Source organism: Podarcis melisellensis (genome assembly GCF_964234715.1).
Source record: "Podarcis melisellensis genome assembly, chromosome: 6".
Classification (NCBI taxonomy): domain Eukaryota; kingdom Metazoa; phylum Chordata; class Lepidosauria; order Squamata; family Lacertidae; genus Podarcis; species Podarcis melisellensis.
The window spans coordinates 13,199,357-13,216,788 of record NC_138538.1 but is presented as its reverse complement, the minus strand read 5'-3'; the positions used below and the strand labels follow the sequence as shown (position 1 = coordinate 13,216,788).

The window sequence follows — 17,432 nt, the reverse complement described above, 5'->3', positions numbered from 1 at the left end:
TGGTACTGCTCACTGTAATATGATGTTATCAGTTTCGTGGGCTAATTTCAAATCTTGTGAAGGACTATTTCCTCTTAAGACAAAGAATTATATTAATTCTCACGTGTGTGTGTGTGTGTTTAGTATGACTTTGTTCCTTTGGTTATGCACCTAGAATTACTCATTTTAGAAGTCCCATATTGCAACCACCAAGGCAGTTTCTTTCCTAAGCTTATAAAGCCCTATTTAACCTTAATGGTTTCATCTTTCTCCCCACGCATACATTTTTATTTTTCATTTCGTTTGCCTTCCGAGTTCCATTTACTTTGTTGCTGTTTTTTAAGTCACATGTATGTGAATATTCTATACTTGAGTTATACATTACGATTATCGTTATGCATCATTATTAGCATGCATAACATGGGAATAGGAGTCCAACCACATCTGGGAGGGGGGGCAGAGGTTCCCCAAACCTGACGTTACTGCACATAAATCCCACCCTCCTGCTTAAGCCCCAATCGAAGGGTTGTTGGTGTATACGAAGAAGTTGCTTACTTCTTTTCATTTCGGATCATACTTACAAGGTATTCCAGATTTCTGCCTTCTGTCTGCAGGGGAACTACCTGACCGTTTTGAAACCCAAACATCTTATCTATTTGCACTAGTAACTGAAGCTTGCGTTTTGCACATTCCTGGCTGCCGACGCGGTGGGAGACCTCCCCATAAGAGATGATTCAAGTCCAGTATGCAAAGTAGCAATAGAAACTCACTCACCCCATACGCGGCTTGTTCTGTGCTGGAGCACCGTCCTCTATCATTAGGGAAATAGCATGTCTTCAGTTGTGACTGTTACATGTAAAACACACGTACCGAAACCGTTCAGACTTTTTGAAGAATCGGAGTATCTCGGGCTGCATGTGTACCTTTCAGCCATCTTTTTTCCCCTTTACTTTACTTTTTTTTAAAAGTAATCAGTGCGGTTACTTTAGTAGACACCAAATTAATCATTCTATGTCATGTGGAAATATCCTAAAATGTGTGCTACGCTAAGTGAGGGAGACCCACAATGAGGTGAGATAATACTGCAGTTTGGCTTTATTTATAGCTTATACTTCGATCTCATGGCTATTTTAATACAACTCGGTGATGTGGAAGCTGTGTTTCTGGCCCTCTGCTGGATGACACTGATAAATACATTTTCCTGTTACTTTAACAGCTTACTTTTAAAATAACGTGTGCTTTCCCCAACATATAAAGAAAACCAAAATATGAAAGAAAATCAAGAATAAAAATATTTAATGAAACCTCAAGAAACACCTGGAAACAACAGTAGATTATAAAAGAATGTTAGCCACGGCTATTATGCAATTTTACCAATGCAGATAATTTTTCTTCTCTAGTTTTCTAGACAAGATTGACATAGTCAAGCAAAATGAATACACACCGTCTGACCAGGTGAGTAAAACGGCTTGTGAGAAAACAAGTTGGCACATTTGTTTAAACATTTATGCTCTGCCTTTCGGGAACGTCCTCTACGAAGCACCTTACAATGTCAAATAAAACCCAGCTCTGTCTGACAGTAGACTATAAAAGTGCAAAATACCAGTACAGCTAAATAACAGAGCCATTTTTTTTAAAAAAAAGCATATAGAAATAGAATAGAAAACATAATGCAGATCATAAGGACAATATAAACTAGCAAGAATTGAAAACTGCAGAAGTAAAATAGGCTAATTTGGGAAGAGGGGGGAATTTTCAACAATATGACAGTGTTGGGGCTGTGAAGTAAGTGAATTCCAGAGCACTGGTGCCCCAGCACTAAAAGCACCTGCTTGAGTGGCAGGATTCCATCCTGCAGGGGCATGTGCCACCATCAACAGATCTCCACCCTCAGGTCTAAGTGTCTGGCATGGGATGTTCTGGGAGAAGCAGCTTTTCACATACACTGGTCCGGGACCACATAGGCCTATGTTTGCTCACTATTTTTCTGTGTCCAATCCCCTTTTACTCACTCACATGCCAATAATAATAATAATAATAATAATAATAAATAAATAAATAATAATTTATTTATTATTTATACCCCACACATCTGGCTGAGTTTCCCCAGCCATTCTCGGCGGCTCCCAATCTAGTGTTAAAAACAATAAAGCATTAAATATTAAAAACTTCCCTAAACAGGGCAGCCTTCAGATGTCTTTTTAAAATAGGATAGCTGCTTATTTCCTTGACATCTGATGGTGGGGGCGTTCCACAGGGCAGGCGCCACTACCAAGAAGGCCCTCGGCGGTGGATCTCAGTGAACAATGGGGGTGGAGACGCTCCTTCAGGTATACAGGACCAAGGCCGTTTAGGGCTTTAAAGGTCAGCACCAACACTTTGAATCGTGCTCGGAAACATACTGGGAGCCAATGCAGATCTCTCAGGACCAGTGTTATATGTTCCCGGCGGCCGCTCCCAGTCACCAGTCTAGCTGCCGCATTCTGGATTAATTGCAGTTTCCAGGTCACCTTCAAAGGTAGCCCCATGTAGAGCGCATTGCAGTAGTCCAAGTAGGAGATAACTAGAGCATGCACCACTCTGGCGAGACAGTCCGCAGACAGGTAGGGTCTCAGCCTAAATGCCGACCATTGATAGTGCTGCTTATTCTGATCTCCCCCCAATAGAATACTGTTCTGTCTGTCATTCAGGCTCGTTTTCTTTTCAAGCCCACCACATTGTGGGGAGAGGGCAGGGGACTCCTTATTAGTAACCGGCCTTTCCCCCCCACATTTTCTTTAAGGACCTTCTTAGATGCAGAGTTCTGACATCAGGAATATTTGAAACCAAGTTTCAGGTGGACAAAGTAAACTTCCAGTAAGTATAACTAAACATGGCACTTGATTAAGCTAAGCTATTCAAACATATTTATCATGTGATAATTAGATAAAATCTTGTGTGAGTACAGTGGGATAACTATTTTGGATAGAATCCTCTAGATTGGATTGCAAAAAGATTCATGTATTTTTACTAAGACTACTACAACAACATGCACCAAATATTTAATCAAGTTTCAACTTGTAAAAGTGATAATTGGAAAAGTACCTTTTGATTAACATGCTACTAAGGCCTTTGTATAAGTTGTCAAAGCCTGCAGAGCTCCACATAATTTTAATTTATTATTTTGGTGGACCCTACTTGAGAGGGAAGGATCTAAAGTCACTTCACCAATTGTGTCAAATACACTCCTTCGCTGGCTCAGACACTCAGTTTAAATAAGAGAAGCTCTAATGGGTCGCTCACACTTTTATTTTCCTTTCTAGCATGTTTGATGTTGGCGGGCAAAGAGATGAACGCCGAAAATGGATCCAGTGTTTTAATGGTAAGATTGAAAATGGATCATACAAGCTACATAGTGAATATTTTGTCTTGGCAATGTACATGATATTATCTCCAGCTCCGTTTATATTTTGTCCTTCCCATCTTTTTTGCCCTCGTGCAAGCCTTTTCCATTTACATTCTGACCTCCCACATGTGCCTAGAAGATCTTACGTTTTGTCCTCTTCTACATTCTCCCCCATGCTCTACCATTCCTTTCCACCAGAAAGAGAGTAGAGCACAGAGAAGGCTTGCAAAGGTTTTGAGGTGTTACGGATTATTTTGTTTTTGTTTCTTTTAGATGTGACTGCTATCATATTTGTGGTGGCCAGCAGTAGCTACAATATGGTTATACGAGAGGACAATCAGACCAACCGGCTTCAAGAAGCATTAAACCTTTTCAAGAGTATCTGGAACAACAGGTCCGTCTCTTCAGATCTGATCAGTCGTACCCTTAATTAGCAACGCTATATTAGAATTGAGTTGTGACAGCAAAAATATTGTGTAGAGTGTTAAAATGGTGTAAATATAAAAGAGAGTTTATGCATTTATTTAGTGAAATGATCATTTAGTGAAGTGTGAATATTTGAGTAAAAGGCGAAAGATTTATACAATCTGAAGAGAAACCAGAGTATGTGGTGCAATTGTATAGAAATCTGTGAATTTTGGAATAATATATACGAGGAAATCAAAAAACGACTTAAACTTACTTTTTTAAAAAGACCGGGAATTTTCCTCCTAAGCATGCTGCCAAAGAAACTTGTAAAATCAAAAAGACAATTGACCATGTATGGGATAACAGCTGTCAGAATATTAGAGGCAAGAAACTGGAAGAGTCATTCAATACCCAGTATAGTGGATTGGCAGAATCTAATGGTAGAATACCTGCAGCTAGCAAAGATGACAGGAAGAGTTAAGAGGTCAGACAAAACAGAGAGTTTATAAGGAATGGAGAATATATAAAGAATACTTGGAAAATTATGGTGTAAACAGAAATCTCCCGGCAGAATTAAACTGATCCTTGAAATTCATAAAATATAATTGAGGTATAATGAAAAATCACAAGAAACAGGTAACTGTGTGGTATATATATATATATATATATATATATATATATATATATATATATATCACACTTAAAGCACAGTGAGAATACTTGGAAGTCTTTTTAATATTTGCAGCACTTTTTATTTCTAATTGTGTGAATAATCATTTCATTAACAAAATACTTAATGTTGAGGAATTCCATAATTACGTATGTTTTTTCTCTTCTTTTTTCCTTGATTTTTATACACTTGTCCTTATCCTGCATTTTTCTTTTCTTTTCTTTCATATGTTGTAAGCTTCTAATGGCAAATACTGTATGGATATATTCATTTTATCTCAAAAAAAATTGACTAAAAGAGAGAGAGAGAAGTATTTGAGGCTTTGGGAATATAGGTGGGGAGCATTTTGCACAGGGGTTCTGTTCCTGGCCCCCCCACATGCGTCAGTGGCATGCATATAAGAGTGCCACCTCCACCCCATTACGTCCCTCATTTCTCTTTCATCCGGGTACAAAAGGACCCCCGCGACAGTGATCACGTGTCAGTTGGACGCGCCTAAAATGTTCACCGCCTGTTGTTTCCAGATAATGCACGGATGCTGTTGCCATGGTTTATACTGCTTTATTTTGTTTATTTTGGCCGCAGCTTTTAACAGTACATTGGCTTTCATTTTCTGTAGGTGGCTACGGACCATTTCAGTAATTCTTTTCCTGAACAAGCAGGATTTGCTAGCAGAGAAGGTTTTGGCAGGGAAATCTAAGATTGAAGACTACTTTCCAGAATTTGATCGCTACACTACACCAGATGATGGTAGGAAACTTGACATTCTCCACAGCCCTAATAGCAAAATAGACTCTCTAGCATTCAGTTAATCTTAGACCGGGGAATGATCAAATTTGCAGATGACACCAAACTGGGAGGGGTGGCTAACACCCCAGAGGACAGGATCACACTTCAAAACGACCTTGACAGATTAGAGAACTGGGCCAAAACAAACAAGATGAATTTTAACAGGGAGAAATGTAAAGTATTGCACTTGGGCAAAAAAAATGAGAGGCACAAATACAAGTTGGGTGACACCTGGCTTGAGAGCAGTACATGTGAAAAGGATCTAGGAGTCTTGGTTGACCACAAACTTGACATGAGCCAAAAGTGTGACGCGGCAGCTAAAAAAGCCAATGCAATTCTGGGCTGCATCAATAGGAGTATAGCATCTAGATCAAGGGAAGTAATAGTGCCACTGTATTCTGCTCTGGTCAGACCTCACCTGGAGTACTGTGTCCAGTTCTGGGCACCACAATTCAAGGAGGACACTTACAAACTGGAACGTGTCCAGAGGAGGGCAACTAAAATGGTCAAAGGCCTGGAAATGATGCCTTATGAGGCTAAGGGAGCTGGGCATGTTTAGCCTGGAGAAGAGGAGGTTAAGGGGTGATATGATAGCCATGTTCAAATATATAAAAGGATGTCACATAGAGGAGGGAGAAAGGTTGTTTTCTGCTGCTCCAGAGAAGCGGACACTGAGCAATGAATCCAAACTACAAGAAAGAAGATTCCACCTAAACATTAGGAAGAACTTCCTGACAGTAAGAGCTGTTCGACAGTGGAATTTGCTGCCAAGGAGTGTGGTGGAGTCTCCTTCTTTGGAGGTCTTTAAGCAGAGGCTTGACAACCATATGTCAGGAGTGCTCTGATGGTGTTTCCTGCTTGGCAGGGGGTTGGACTCGATGGCCCTTGTGGTCTCTTCCAGCTCTATGATTCTAGGGTCAGGAGAAGGAAGGAAGTTCTGCATTAGTGATGAATTCTGCTCTGTAAGTCTTAAGTGATAGACGACACGTGCTTGCTATTTTCAATCTATTAATTTTTTGTAAAGTGTCAGATTATGCAAGATTTGTCTCCTGTTTGATGCACAACTGTACACGATTATTAAATGTCGTTTTGTTTCTTTGATACAACTGCCTTTCGCCTCCATTCAGGCCGGTTGCAGTTCAAACAAGGTGAATGCTTTATCTGGTTAAAACAATGCCAATGATACCTTATATTGAAGAGTTTCCAGATAGTGGGTTGCATCTAGCCAAGTCATTTTGCAAGTGAAATGACTTCTACTCGCGCAACAGAAGTTCCTGTCCCCCCCGCCTCCTACCCCATTCTGTTCTGCGCAGTAACTTAGTTGCATTCAGCCCAATAGATTTTAGATCGGTCTTTCTCAACCTGGTGCCCTCCAAATGTCTTGGACTTCAACTCCCATCAGCCTCAGCAAACATGGTACATGGAGTCGTAGTCCAAAAGCATTTGGAAGCCAGGGGTGGGAGAGAGAGAGACCGTTTTAGATGACAGCGCATAAATTATAAGAGCTTGGATCCAAAGATGTCCTTTCATTATCCGAAAGCCTCTTCTGCTTGCGAAAAGGCTATTTACAAAAGTCCTTCCATTTTTGCAGACTCCTGGCCAAGATTTGCGCAATGTACTTTCAATTCCCTTTTACGGCCCACTAGAGTCTATATGCTACATCCTATAACTTCCTTATTCACGGTGTTTCTCATGCTATAATGCAACCCCTGCGAGATTGTGGTTGTGCACTCTCGAGAAGCATTCCACTAGCGCTAAGCTCTTGCTTCCTTTCACTTCTTTGGATCCAAGCCAAGATATTTATATGAATTCCTATTTTAAGATAATCTTCTTCTTCTTGTTTTTTAATTGAGCAGCAATACCGGAACCTGGTGAGGATCCTAGAGTTACAAGGGCCAAGTATTTTATTAGAGATGAATTTCTTGTAAGTATGCTTTCCTCAGTATTCCTAAGAGTTTCTTCCCCCGACTGCACCCTCCTTTGCTTTTAAATGCAATCCATTCTGGTACAGGCGACTCCCCATTTACGTGGGAGTTATGTTCCCAGGTACCGTGCATGTACGTGAAATTGTGTATCGTGGGGAACACCATCTGGAAAGCCTGTAAACAACTCTCTAAACCTCTGGAAACCCCTTTTAAAAACCAGCAAAATCTCCTGGGATTGCTGTCCATTTTCCTTTCACTTTTCACTCCATTTTTGCAGTTTTAATTCTCTTTTCAGACTGTTTTTGCCATTTTCACTGCGCAAATCAAACGCATGCAACTGCATTTAGAGCTGCATGTCTTTTTTTCATTTGCATGATCAGCTGCTTGGATTAGCACCATTATTATTATTTTTTACAAGCAGCAGCAGAGGAGAATTCTAGAGGCTGTATCCCAGCACCTTCTGTGATGTTGCAAGAGATATGGGTTCATTCCCCCTCTCATTGTGTGCTTTCAGTGGCAAAAGTCTTGGGCTTGCCCTGCTATCACCTTTCCCTCATGTAATCTTATGTATGGGGCAGGATTTGTTTCATTTGCTTTTCGCAGCAGAACTACCCCGGGCACACTCGCAGATTCTGCCCTGCATTTTCCGTATGTAAAATGTAGTTTGTGCTTGCTTGCTTGCTTGATTGCTTGTTTGTTTAATACAGAAAGATGCATGCAAATATGTATTTCACTGGTGGACATATCGAAATGTGTATTTTACTTGGGAGGGGGAGCAAGGTGCACAAAATGCATGCAGGGGAACAAAATGCGATGCAGTGGCCGACAACCGAGTTGCAGCAAGACGGAAATGGATGGATTTAGCTGTGCAGCTCATCCGTAGCATAATCCCATTCTGGAACTGTACATCTACAGTGCAGTCTTAAGGTTTGAAGAGAGGTGGTGGATGGGTGACACTACAGGAATTTCTTCCACCTTACCCTGTGCTTCTCTGGGTTCTTGCTGGCAGGGCAGAAGAAATGGTAAAAGTAGTGCTCTTGCTTTTTCTGAGCGGGAGACGTCTAAATAGAATTGAAGTAGGCCAATTCTCAGGTTAATGTGATATACTCCTTGGGTCTGGTGCATTGTCAGGGGACTGGGAAGGCAATGAATCCTTTGGACTAGTGTCTTTCCTTGGTCCACCTCCAGCATGCCTCTGAAAGGACCAGGGGTCCTCCAGGAGCATCAGGGGCTACGTACATTATGGCAGGGACGGGGCGATCCAACATCACCTCTACTTCTCTGAGGTCAGAGCTCTCTCTTTTAGCCTGGAAGGAGGGAGATCCAATGCTGCTTTTGACCACCAGGACACACCAATTGGATCGGTGTATTGGTTTTGCTGAATAATGATTTTGTGTCAGCGATCATTGCTGGTGACACAGAAGAATGTTGGTTTAGAGAAAGTGTCCTTTCTCTACCTGGATACTAGCAGGTTTTGAAAGAAAATTGCACATTTTGAACTGTAGTGAATTCAGACTGACTTTTCGGTAATGGCAAATAATTAGCATCTTTGTAAGTTTTCCTGCCACTTGTTCCAACATAGGGACGCGGGTGGCGCTGTGGGTTAAACCACAGAGCCTAGGGCTTGCCGATCAGAAGGTCGACGGTTCGAATCCCCGTGACAGGGTGAGCTCCCGTTGCTCGGTCCCTGCTCCTGCACAGGGTGAGCTCCCGTTGCTCGGTCCCTGCTCCTGCCAACCTAGCAGTTCGAAAGCACGTCAAAGTGCAAGTAGATAAATAGGTACCGCTCCAGTGGGAAGGTAAACGGCATTTCTGTGCCCTGCTCTGGTTCACCAGAAGCGGCTTAGTCATGCTGGCCACATGACCCGGAAGCTGTACGTTGGCTCCCTCGACTAGTAAAGCGAGATGAGCACCGCAACCCCAGAGTCGTCCGTGACTGGACGTAATGGTCAGGGGTCCCTTTACCTTTTAAGTTTTCCTGCCACTTGTTCCAACATAGTTCTGTTTTGTTCAACATTTTGCCATGGAAATGGAATTCTTGGAGTCGGGGATGTTGGGGGTAAGAGGGCACCATGAGGAACAATTCTCATTAACCCTGTTCTACGACCTCTCGTGCTTTTGACATACATACTCTGTGTTTGTCCCTCTTGCAGAGAATCAGCACAGCAAGTGGAGATGGAAGACACTACTGCTACCCTCACTTCACCTGTGCAGTGGATACAGAAAACATCCGGAGGGTTTTCAATGACTGTCGGGACATTATCCAACGGATGCACCTTCGTCAATATGAGTTATTGTGATGGAGAGCACTTTTTCTCTGTTTTGGACTCCTTATTCCTTATTAAAAAGAAAAAAAAACCTTGCCCACATAGGGTGGAAGAAAAACTGTTGCAATCTCCCTCTGATTTGCATCCCTCAACCTTTTCTCCTTGCTGGACAAATAGCAGCACTTCTAAGCTTGCTTGTTTCACCCCCTTGGAACAGTTTGAGACGGCCCATGAAATGTAAAAGGCCATTTCTGCGAGCGGGAGGGGGGGGGGCGTTTTTTTTCCTCTTAACACTGTCATTAACAAAATAATAATAATAATAAATAACACCCTGAAAGTGGAACACCTGAGAGGATTTGGGATTAAAGTTAAATATTTAAAAAGCAAACAAACAAAAGAGAAAATGGGAGAGAGAACTTTAGGTAATTAGCACTGTTGTGGGCATAATCCTATATCCCATGATTTCAACTTTGTTATCCATTCACTGCATCAGACTCAAGAAGGTGCCAAGTCACAGACCAAGTTGAAAGGACAGGCGCTTGAGTTTGGTTCTCTGCCTCTGAATGTGACTTTTGAGCGGAAATACTGACAATTCTACAGCAGATCTAGACAGTAGAAAACCAACTGCTACCTTCAGAAAGGTGTTGTTGAACCATGGCGGTCCTCTGGTGACTGGGGACATTGCTAAATGAACTGCATTATGGCCTGTGATTGCAGAAAGAGTTAACCACACACTGTTTTTTCAGTTTGTCCACTGATGATCCTGTCTGCTATATAGATATATATATATATATACATATATATATAAATCATTATCTGGACTGTCGTCCTCACAATCTCCCCTTCTTTCTCTCTCCCCTTCTCCTTCTATTGCCTTCCCGTAACCTCTCTTCCCAATTTTTATTTTACTGCTGGATTATTATTCTTGTACAGACTGTAAAATGTATTATTTTGTACAACTTTATTGAAAAAAAAATAACTTGTAGAAGATCTTTGTGCCTTGATTATGGCTGTACCCGTGCAATGAGCTAAGATGTAAGTATGTTTAATTGCGCTGTACAGCTTTGTCAACCCTATCTGCAGCAGTTGCTCAAGGTAGGGAAAATTTATCTGTAGTTTAGGGTTTTTTTCTGGTTTATAAAAGGAGGAGGAAAAAAAATACTGTTTAGTATTAAAAAAAAAAGTACAAATCGTGCAAACGTAACCACTTTAAAAGTGAGGTCTACAACAAGTGACCAGATGTTGCAGCATCATGCTTTTTAATTTTTAGCTTTAACTCATTTAAATCTCTATCCAAATGCAAAACATGGCTTGTTTCTACATAAACCAAATTTTGCTACAAATTATAAATGTTAGTCTTTGTCATTCATAGTCTATTTTTTGTGCAAAAGGACAAAAACAGAACAAAAAAAAGCAAACACATAGGCATTGCACAGGCCTGGTGGCCATCTCTGTGCCAGTCACATGCTTTTCCACCGTCACTATTTCTGCGTGGGCATAAGACTCCCATAATTGCAACGTAATTACCTTGCCCCTGGATTTGGCCACTCGATTTCAGTTTCAAACGACATTTTATTTCTCTTTTAATAAAGAGAGACTTTAAATTTTTGTTTTATATTAACTATATAAGTAGCTTAAAGTTGAGGAGTGTGGTTTTTTTTTCTTAAACTTGAATAATTTATGCAAATCATATGCTTAGAACAACATGTGGTACAGTTTTTTTAACAAAAGAGCAAAAATCACTGTAGCAATAAGAGAGCATGTAATTTTAGTAACTACACCGCTTTATATTTTATACTTAGGTGTTTTATGTCTTTGTGAGCGTATTACTTTTTCATGTGTCTGAACCTACATGTACAAATTTGTACAAAGTCTAAAATTACCGCTGTATATCTAGATCAACTACATTAACACAAGCCACCCCTTTGCCCCACCCTGAAAAATGGGGCGAGGGGGAAATCTAGATTCCAATACATCAATTATTTTTTTAATTGCCTTTTTTACACGTTAGCTTATCTTACACCCACCAGACATGACATTAGTTTCTCTCTTGGGAAGAAGTCCCACTTTAGAAGCTGTGCTGTGGCCAATAATTTCTACAAGTGCCAGAAACCTTAACGTTAAGAACCGCAGGAGTTGAGGATCGTGACAAGGACAGGTGTAATTAATTCTCTAGTGGGGGGGGGGGAATTCCCTGTCTCCTTTAATATACGCAGAATAGGTATGAACCATTCACCAAGGTAGAACAAAAACAATTGCATTGTTCACTGCAAAACACACACACACACTTCAATGCTGTGAAAGTGAGGTGGAGAAGACAAGAACATGCCATTGAGACTTTCTTCCCATTTCCCATTGCTGCAGTGTCACGATGAGAGCCAAGCCCCGTCTGATTTTTTTGTTAAAAAAAAACTGGCTTGCCTCATCAGATGTGGGGACTGCAGTTGTGCGAAGCAACTGAGGAAGCCCTAGCTGTGTCCGCAGTTCCATCAGGCTCCCATAATAGCTCTTTGGATAGCAGTCTGGGTCTGCGGTGTAGCCAATTCAATTTAGCAGGCGGTCCGTTTTAACGTACTAAGATGAGCTGCCTTGTGAGCATTTGCGATCCGTTGCAAAGCCTGTTCCAGAAACACACCTTTGCCAGTATAAGACTTAGCTAGTGCCTGATGGGATTCCATAGAGCAGAACACACACACACACACTTTAAAATGTGAGCCTTAATTTTTGCTATAAAAGTAAAAAAACAAAAAACCTAAGTTTAGTGCCAAACCTATTTTTATTACCTCTTAAATCTGGGGGGGGGTGGAGGGGGGGAGATAATACAAGAAACAAATCAAGAAGGATAGAAACTATTTGCAAAGAACCAACTGAGAAAAACAAAAGCATCGCCTTTTATTAAACAGTAGCAAAGACCCCCTTCCATTGGTGAAGAGATTAAGCAAGCATATGTAACAAAGGGGGGGTGTGCATGCCATACACGGGCACACACGCCATTTAAAATACACCACCTATAAAGCTTTATATGAATGGAAATGTTTGAGATCCTTTTTTTAAGTTGGGTGGGTGAAGGGAGTGTTTTGGAACCAGTTTTGGCTGCAAATGAATGGAGAGCGGTGTGTGTGTGTGTGTTTCATCTCAGTATTGCCTCTGTTAGTCTGTCTCTTAAGTTTTTGCAGTTTGGTGGTCTGGTAAATGCAAGTCTTATTTTAACAGCTTTTTCTCTTTGTTTTGTTTTTATTTTTAATACAAAAAAACCCATAAAGCTTTGATGCTTGCTATTTAATTCTGTGTTTTCTTCTGTCTCTAATTTAGCTGACTTAATTTTGCAGTCATTTGAACCATTCCAATCTAATGCTCATCTTTCCCTTGGATTTTATTTTTTTCTGTTTATTTGTTGGAGCCTCCTGTTCAAATAATAATCAGGATTGAGGATTCTGGATTTGCACCTGTCACCTGCTTCAGGAATTTCTGGCTTTTTGCAACCAATGTGTATTTTCTTCCCCAAGTATTCATTGCGACTCTCAGAAATACAATTACTACCACTTCTATCAATAAAGCCAAGTCAGTGTCTTAGGGACACATGTGCATCCTGTCTATTGACCAAGATGTGTCACAAATTCCACTGTGAAGCCAAAATGAAAGTCTATAAATTCCCCCACAATAGATTTTTGCTATTAACCGTGCTTGGTTGGCCCTTTTAAAGGATCTCTACTGTGGAGAAATATTTTGATTTGTTGAAGTTATGCAACTCTTTCGTTGGGTAAGCTCAGGGTTTTTTAAATTAGTAATTGAAGATAATGTTTGAGGAGGGTTTTCTTTTGCAAGTGTGTTAACTCCAAAACATTTGGATTTAAAAACATAACCCTCAGCATGCTGGTCTCCTGCATTTAGTCTGAATACTTTAGGTATTTTGTACAAATGAGAATAATAAATTGTAGAGAGAGTGTGGTTTTCAAAACAAGACTCTGTGCTGTAGAAGTAACATTCTAACCAAACATTTTATTTAGCAAAACAAGTTTTAGGGCGCTAAGTGTTTCCAGGAATCAATGGTGCTGTTTTGCCACTTTATTATACTAAAGGGAATATGCTGGGAATGAAAGAGCACTGAGACCTGATTGAGTTAATTCCCAAAATATTTTACCATACTTGCACCACACTCTGGATCATGTTTTTTCCCCCCAGGAACATAGCATTGATAGTGTGATATTTTGTGTTTTCCTTGGTTTATTCCTCATGGCAAAGCCATTGGACCCAATCCATGGCAGGGTGGAGACACTTTTGCATAGTCTGATCCTATATGGCTCCAGTAAAGCTATAAAAACGAAAGACAAAATGGCATAGGTGTACCGATAGTTAATGGTTTTTATTTGTTGTTGGAACAACTTAGAACCAGATCCATGGGATCATGGCTTCTGCACCATAAAGGTAAGTTATTGATCATGATTCATGGCTTCTCATTGAGGGTGGTAAAAGAAAGTGCCCACTTAATCATTATCTGTATCCCACATAGTTCCTATTTTCATACGATGCCCCCAAAAATGTCATACAAAAGCAGCAGCTTTTGTTGCAAAGGTAAAATAAAGGCGTACCTCAGAAGTCGAATGCTGCAAACCCATAAGTGAATGTCCCAGTTTGTGAACATTCTTTGGAACCCAAACGTCCAACATGGGTTCTGCTGCTTCCGATTGGCTGCAGGAGCTTCCTGCATCCAATCAGAAGCCGTGCCTCGGTTTCCAAATGTTTCAGAAGTAGGACGGATTTACGGAACAGATTCCGTTCAACTTCTGAGGTATGACTGTATTTCATCAGGCCTTTCAAATCGGGAAAATCACCATTGATATTTTTTTAAGGGAAAATAATGCTATCAAGCATTTAAATTAAGTAAAATACTCCATTTGATCAAATTTACATTAAATGTTAAAGTACATTTTTAAAAGCCTGAAATGCACTTAGAGTGATACTGTCTAAAAAGCAGTCTGTTAACACATTCAGTAATAGGTTTTTTAGGAGTCAACGGAGATGGGATAAGCGCGTCAGATTTTTGAGAGCAACTGGTTCCACAGTTAAGACATTGTTCCATAAGGTGGGATTTTGTTCTACCTCTCATATAAGCACATCAGTTGAAGGAGGAATTCTAATCGGGGCCTTCACTGTTGGTGATTGGTTCTGTGCTAGTGGGAGTAATGACAAAAACAGACTTCCATGCTAGCTGGTTGTGTTGCATTTTCTTTGCCACCCCAAAACATGCGCTGAATGCTGTGATTCCAACATAAGAGCAGAGTCTTCTCAAACACTCACCTTGCCACATAATACAGACCAGTATCCTAACAGTTTTCATCTTAATCATCCATAAAATATATTTAAAAAATGGCTTACAAAAGCCTTTAAATTGAAACCACAGATAAAAACAACAGTGGCAGCAGGCAGTAAGAAAATAATAGAGAAGATAAAAGATACGAATACAGTTCACTCAGTTAAATGCTTTGGGAAATAATAATGATCGTGGAATTATGTCAGTATTGATGCTTCCCTAACCCACATATGAAAGGATTCCCCAGATGGGGTGTCACAACTGAAATAAGGTTTTTTTTTGAGGGGGGGTTAGTATTTGTCACCACAAGGTACAGTAACGTTTGCAAACATGTTGGTGATGTTCCATGGAGAAGCTAGTCTTTAACAGGCTGCATGGTGCTCCTGCCAAATTAATGCTGCAGGTATTGACAGGAGTGATTCCATGTAGATCTCCACGCAAGGTAATCTCAAAAGCTAGCTTGAGGAGCTAGAGTGGATTGTATTCTGGTGCTTCCCTCTTCAGAGTTAATACTCTGAACCTCTGTAACAACAAAATAAATTCTTTCCAGTAGCACCTTAAAGACCAACTTAGTTAGTTCTTGGTATGAGCTTTCGTGTGCATGCACGAAAGTTGGTCTTTAAGGTGCTACTGGAAAGAATTTATTTTGTTTTGACTATGGCAGACCAACACGGCTACCTATCTGTAACTGGAACCTCTGTAACAAGTTATGTGTGATTGAAACTGCAGTAGTAGTTTCTGCTGCCATTTCCACCGTCTGCTTAGCAGAGATAACGTCACTGCTCTGCACACCAACAAACATGGCTTCATTCTGACCCTACTTGAATGTGAAATCAGAATGGTAAGCATCCTATGCACAATTATTAGGGAATTGAAGTCCCATTTGAGTAAACCTTTTGAATGAGGCATTAGTCCAGCAAAAAAATGCTATTGAATGCATTTATCAAGCAGAGCCACACACTGAAAGAGAACTAGTAACATTTCAATATTTGCATTCCTCCTTTCTGTTTAACAAGCATCCAAGGTGGCTAATAAAATGTATAAAATCCCCAAACAGTAAAATATGTCAAAAGAATGGTAGAAACACCCAGAATTAAATATGGCAGAAGTTACTTTATATTATAATAATAATAAGTTGGGATATATCCCTTTCATATTTACTCCACCCCCAAAGGCCCTCTAGAAATAAAAAATGTTTTCATGAGTTGATGAAAGGCCAAAGAGTGAGGCGGGGGGGAGAGTGTTGGGGGGCCTGGGTACAAGTGAAGGTCCTGTTCTATGTGCCCACATACCATATTTTTTGCTCTATAAGACTCACTTTTTCCCTCCTAAAAAGTAAGGGGAAATGTGTGTGCGTCTTATGGAGCGAATGCAGGCTGCGCAGCTATCCCAGAAGCCAGAGCAGCAAGAGGGATTGCTGCTTTCGCTGCGCAGCGATCCCTCTTGCTGTTCTGGCTTCTGGGATTCATATTTTTTTTCTTGTTTTCCTCCTCCAAAAACTAGGTGCGTCTTGTGGTCTGGTGTGTCTTATAGAGCGAAAAATACGGTACATCTTTTCCAATTGCAGGGGAACACCAAGTAAGGTCTCAGTCACTTACCTGAATGAATGGGTAGGCGGAGGAGGTTCTTGAGATAGCCTGGTGCAAGGGAGCTCAGAAACAAATTGGAAATGAGTTAAGAATGGTGGAATTCTATGTCCCACATAGCAAGTCCCTGTGTAATAGTCAAGCGGCTGCACTTTGCATCAGTTGATGCTTCTGAACGCTCTTCAGGGCACTGCCACGTACAGTGGTTCCTCGGTTTTCAAACTTAATCCGTTCCGGAAGTCCATTCTTAAACCAAGGCACACTTTCCCTAATGAGGCCTCCCGCCGCCTGTGCCCTTCCACCGTTTGGCTTCCATTCTTAGACCGAGGTAAAGTTCGCAAACTGGGACACTACTTCAGGTTTTGTAGAGTTCATAAACCGAATAGTGTGTAAACAGGGCTGTTCTTAAACCGAGGTACCTCTGTAGAGTGTTTTACTGTTCGGTGTCACAAAGGCCACTGGAAGATCAGACTTCACCAGAGGTGGGAACAATTGGTTTGATATTTTAGACAGAACTGTTTGCCCAGTAACAGGCACACGTATAAACATGTTTTTAATGTGCACCTTCCTTGGTTCACTTGGGTGTTACATCAGAAACGGGGTATAAAAATCTTGAAATTAAGCCGGTGTATTTCTGGTGCTTACTGCCATGTTGATTTTTCTTAAAAAGGGCATGTGTGTTTTATGCAAACATTTATTGAAGCATCCAGGATTTTTTATATATATATATATAAAACTGAAGGCCAACTCAACACATCAAATCAGAAGCACAATAAAATAATTCAGAACCATAAACACATCAACAAATGTATTGAAATGTTTTAATAGGACCTTTTTTATTATTTAAGAAATAAAGTACTGGTATTTTCCCATACTTGATGCTTGTTTAAGATTATTTTGTCCTTCTAAATTAATCCAAGCTCGGTTACCTTGAAAGTGGCCAACAGTTGGTGAGTCCTTGGCAGTAGATTTCTCCTTGAAAACATCAGATTAGGTAGCTAGGTAAGGCTGTGCACAGAGCTCCTGATCCGGCGCTTTGGAGCAGCTCCAATCTGACCTGGGATGATCTAGGACCAACTTGGGTCTGGGCCAGAAACTGTTTCGGGGACCTA

At 40.7% G+C, this 17,432-nt stretch overlaps 1 protein-coding gene across 6 annotated transcripts in view; it reads left to right on the top strand.

Moving 5' to 3' along the window:
* The window catches only part of GNAS (GNAS complex locus), a 172,064-nt gene extending 159,064 nt beyond the window's left edge, over window positions 1–13,000 (top strand). For 3 of the 6 annotated variants that reach the window (XM_081917108.1, XM_081917111.1, XM_081917110.1), the window contains exons 6-12: window positions 1,380–1,434; window positions 2,762–2,835; window positions 3,282–3,340; window positions 3,638–3,758; window positions 5,062–5,192; window positions 7,085–7,155; window positions 9,310–12,456. In XM_081917108.1, coding sequence (XP_081773234.1) covers window positions 1,380–1,434; window positions 2,762–2,835; window positions 3,282–3,340; window positions 3,638–3,758; window positions 5,062–5,192; window positions 7,085–7,155; window positions 9,310–9,456 — 658 coding nt within the window. In that variant the 3' untranslated portion in view covers window positions 9,457–12,456. Of the gene's footprint in view, window positions 1–1,379; window positions 1,435–2,761; window positions 2,836–3,281; window positions 3,341–3,637; window positions 3,759–5,061; window positions 5,193–7,084; window positions 7,156–9,309 lie in introns of all 6 variants that reach the window. The other 3 variants (XM_081917107.1, XM_081917109.1, XM_081917106.1) reach the window with 2 other exon arrangements.
* The last annotated feature ends 4,432 nt before the right edge of the window (window positions 13,001–17,432 follow it).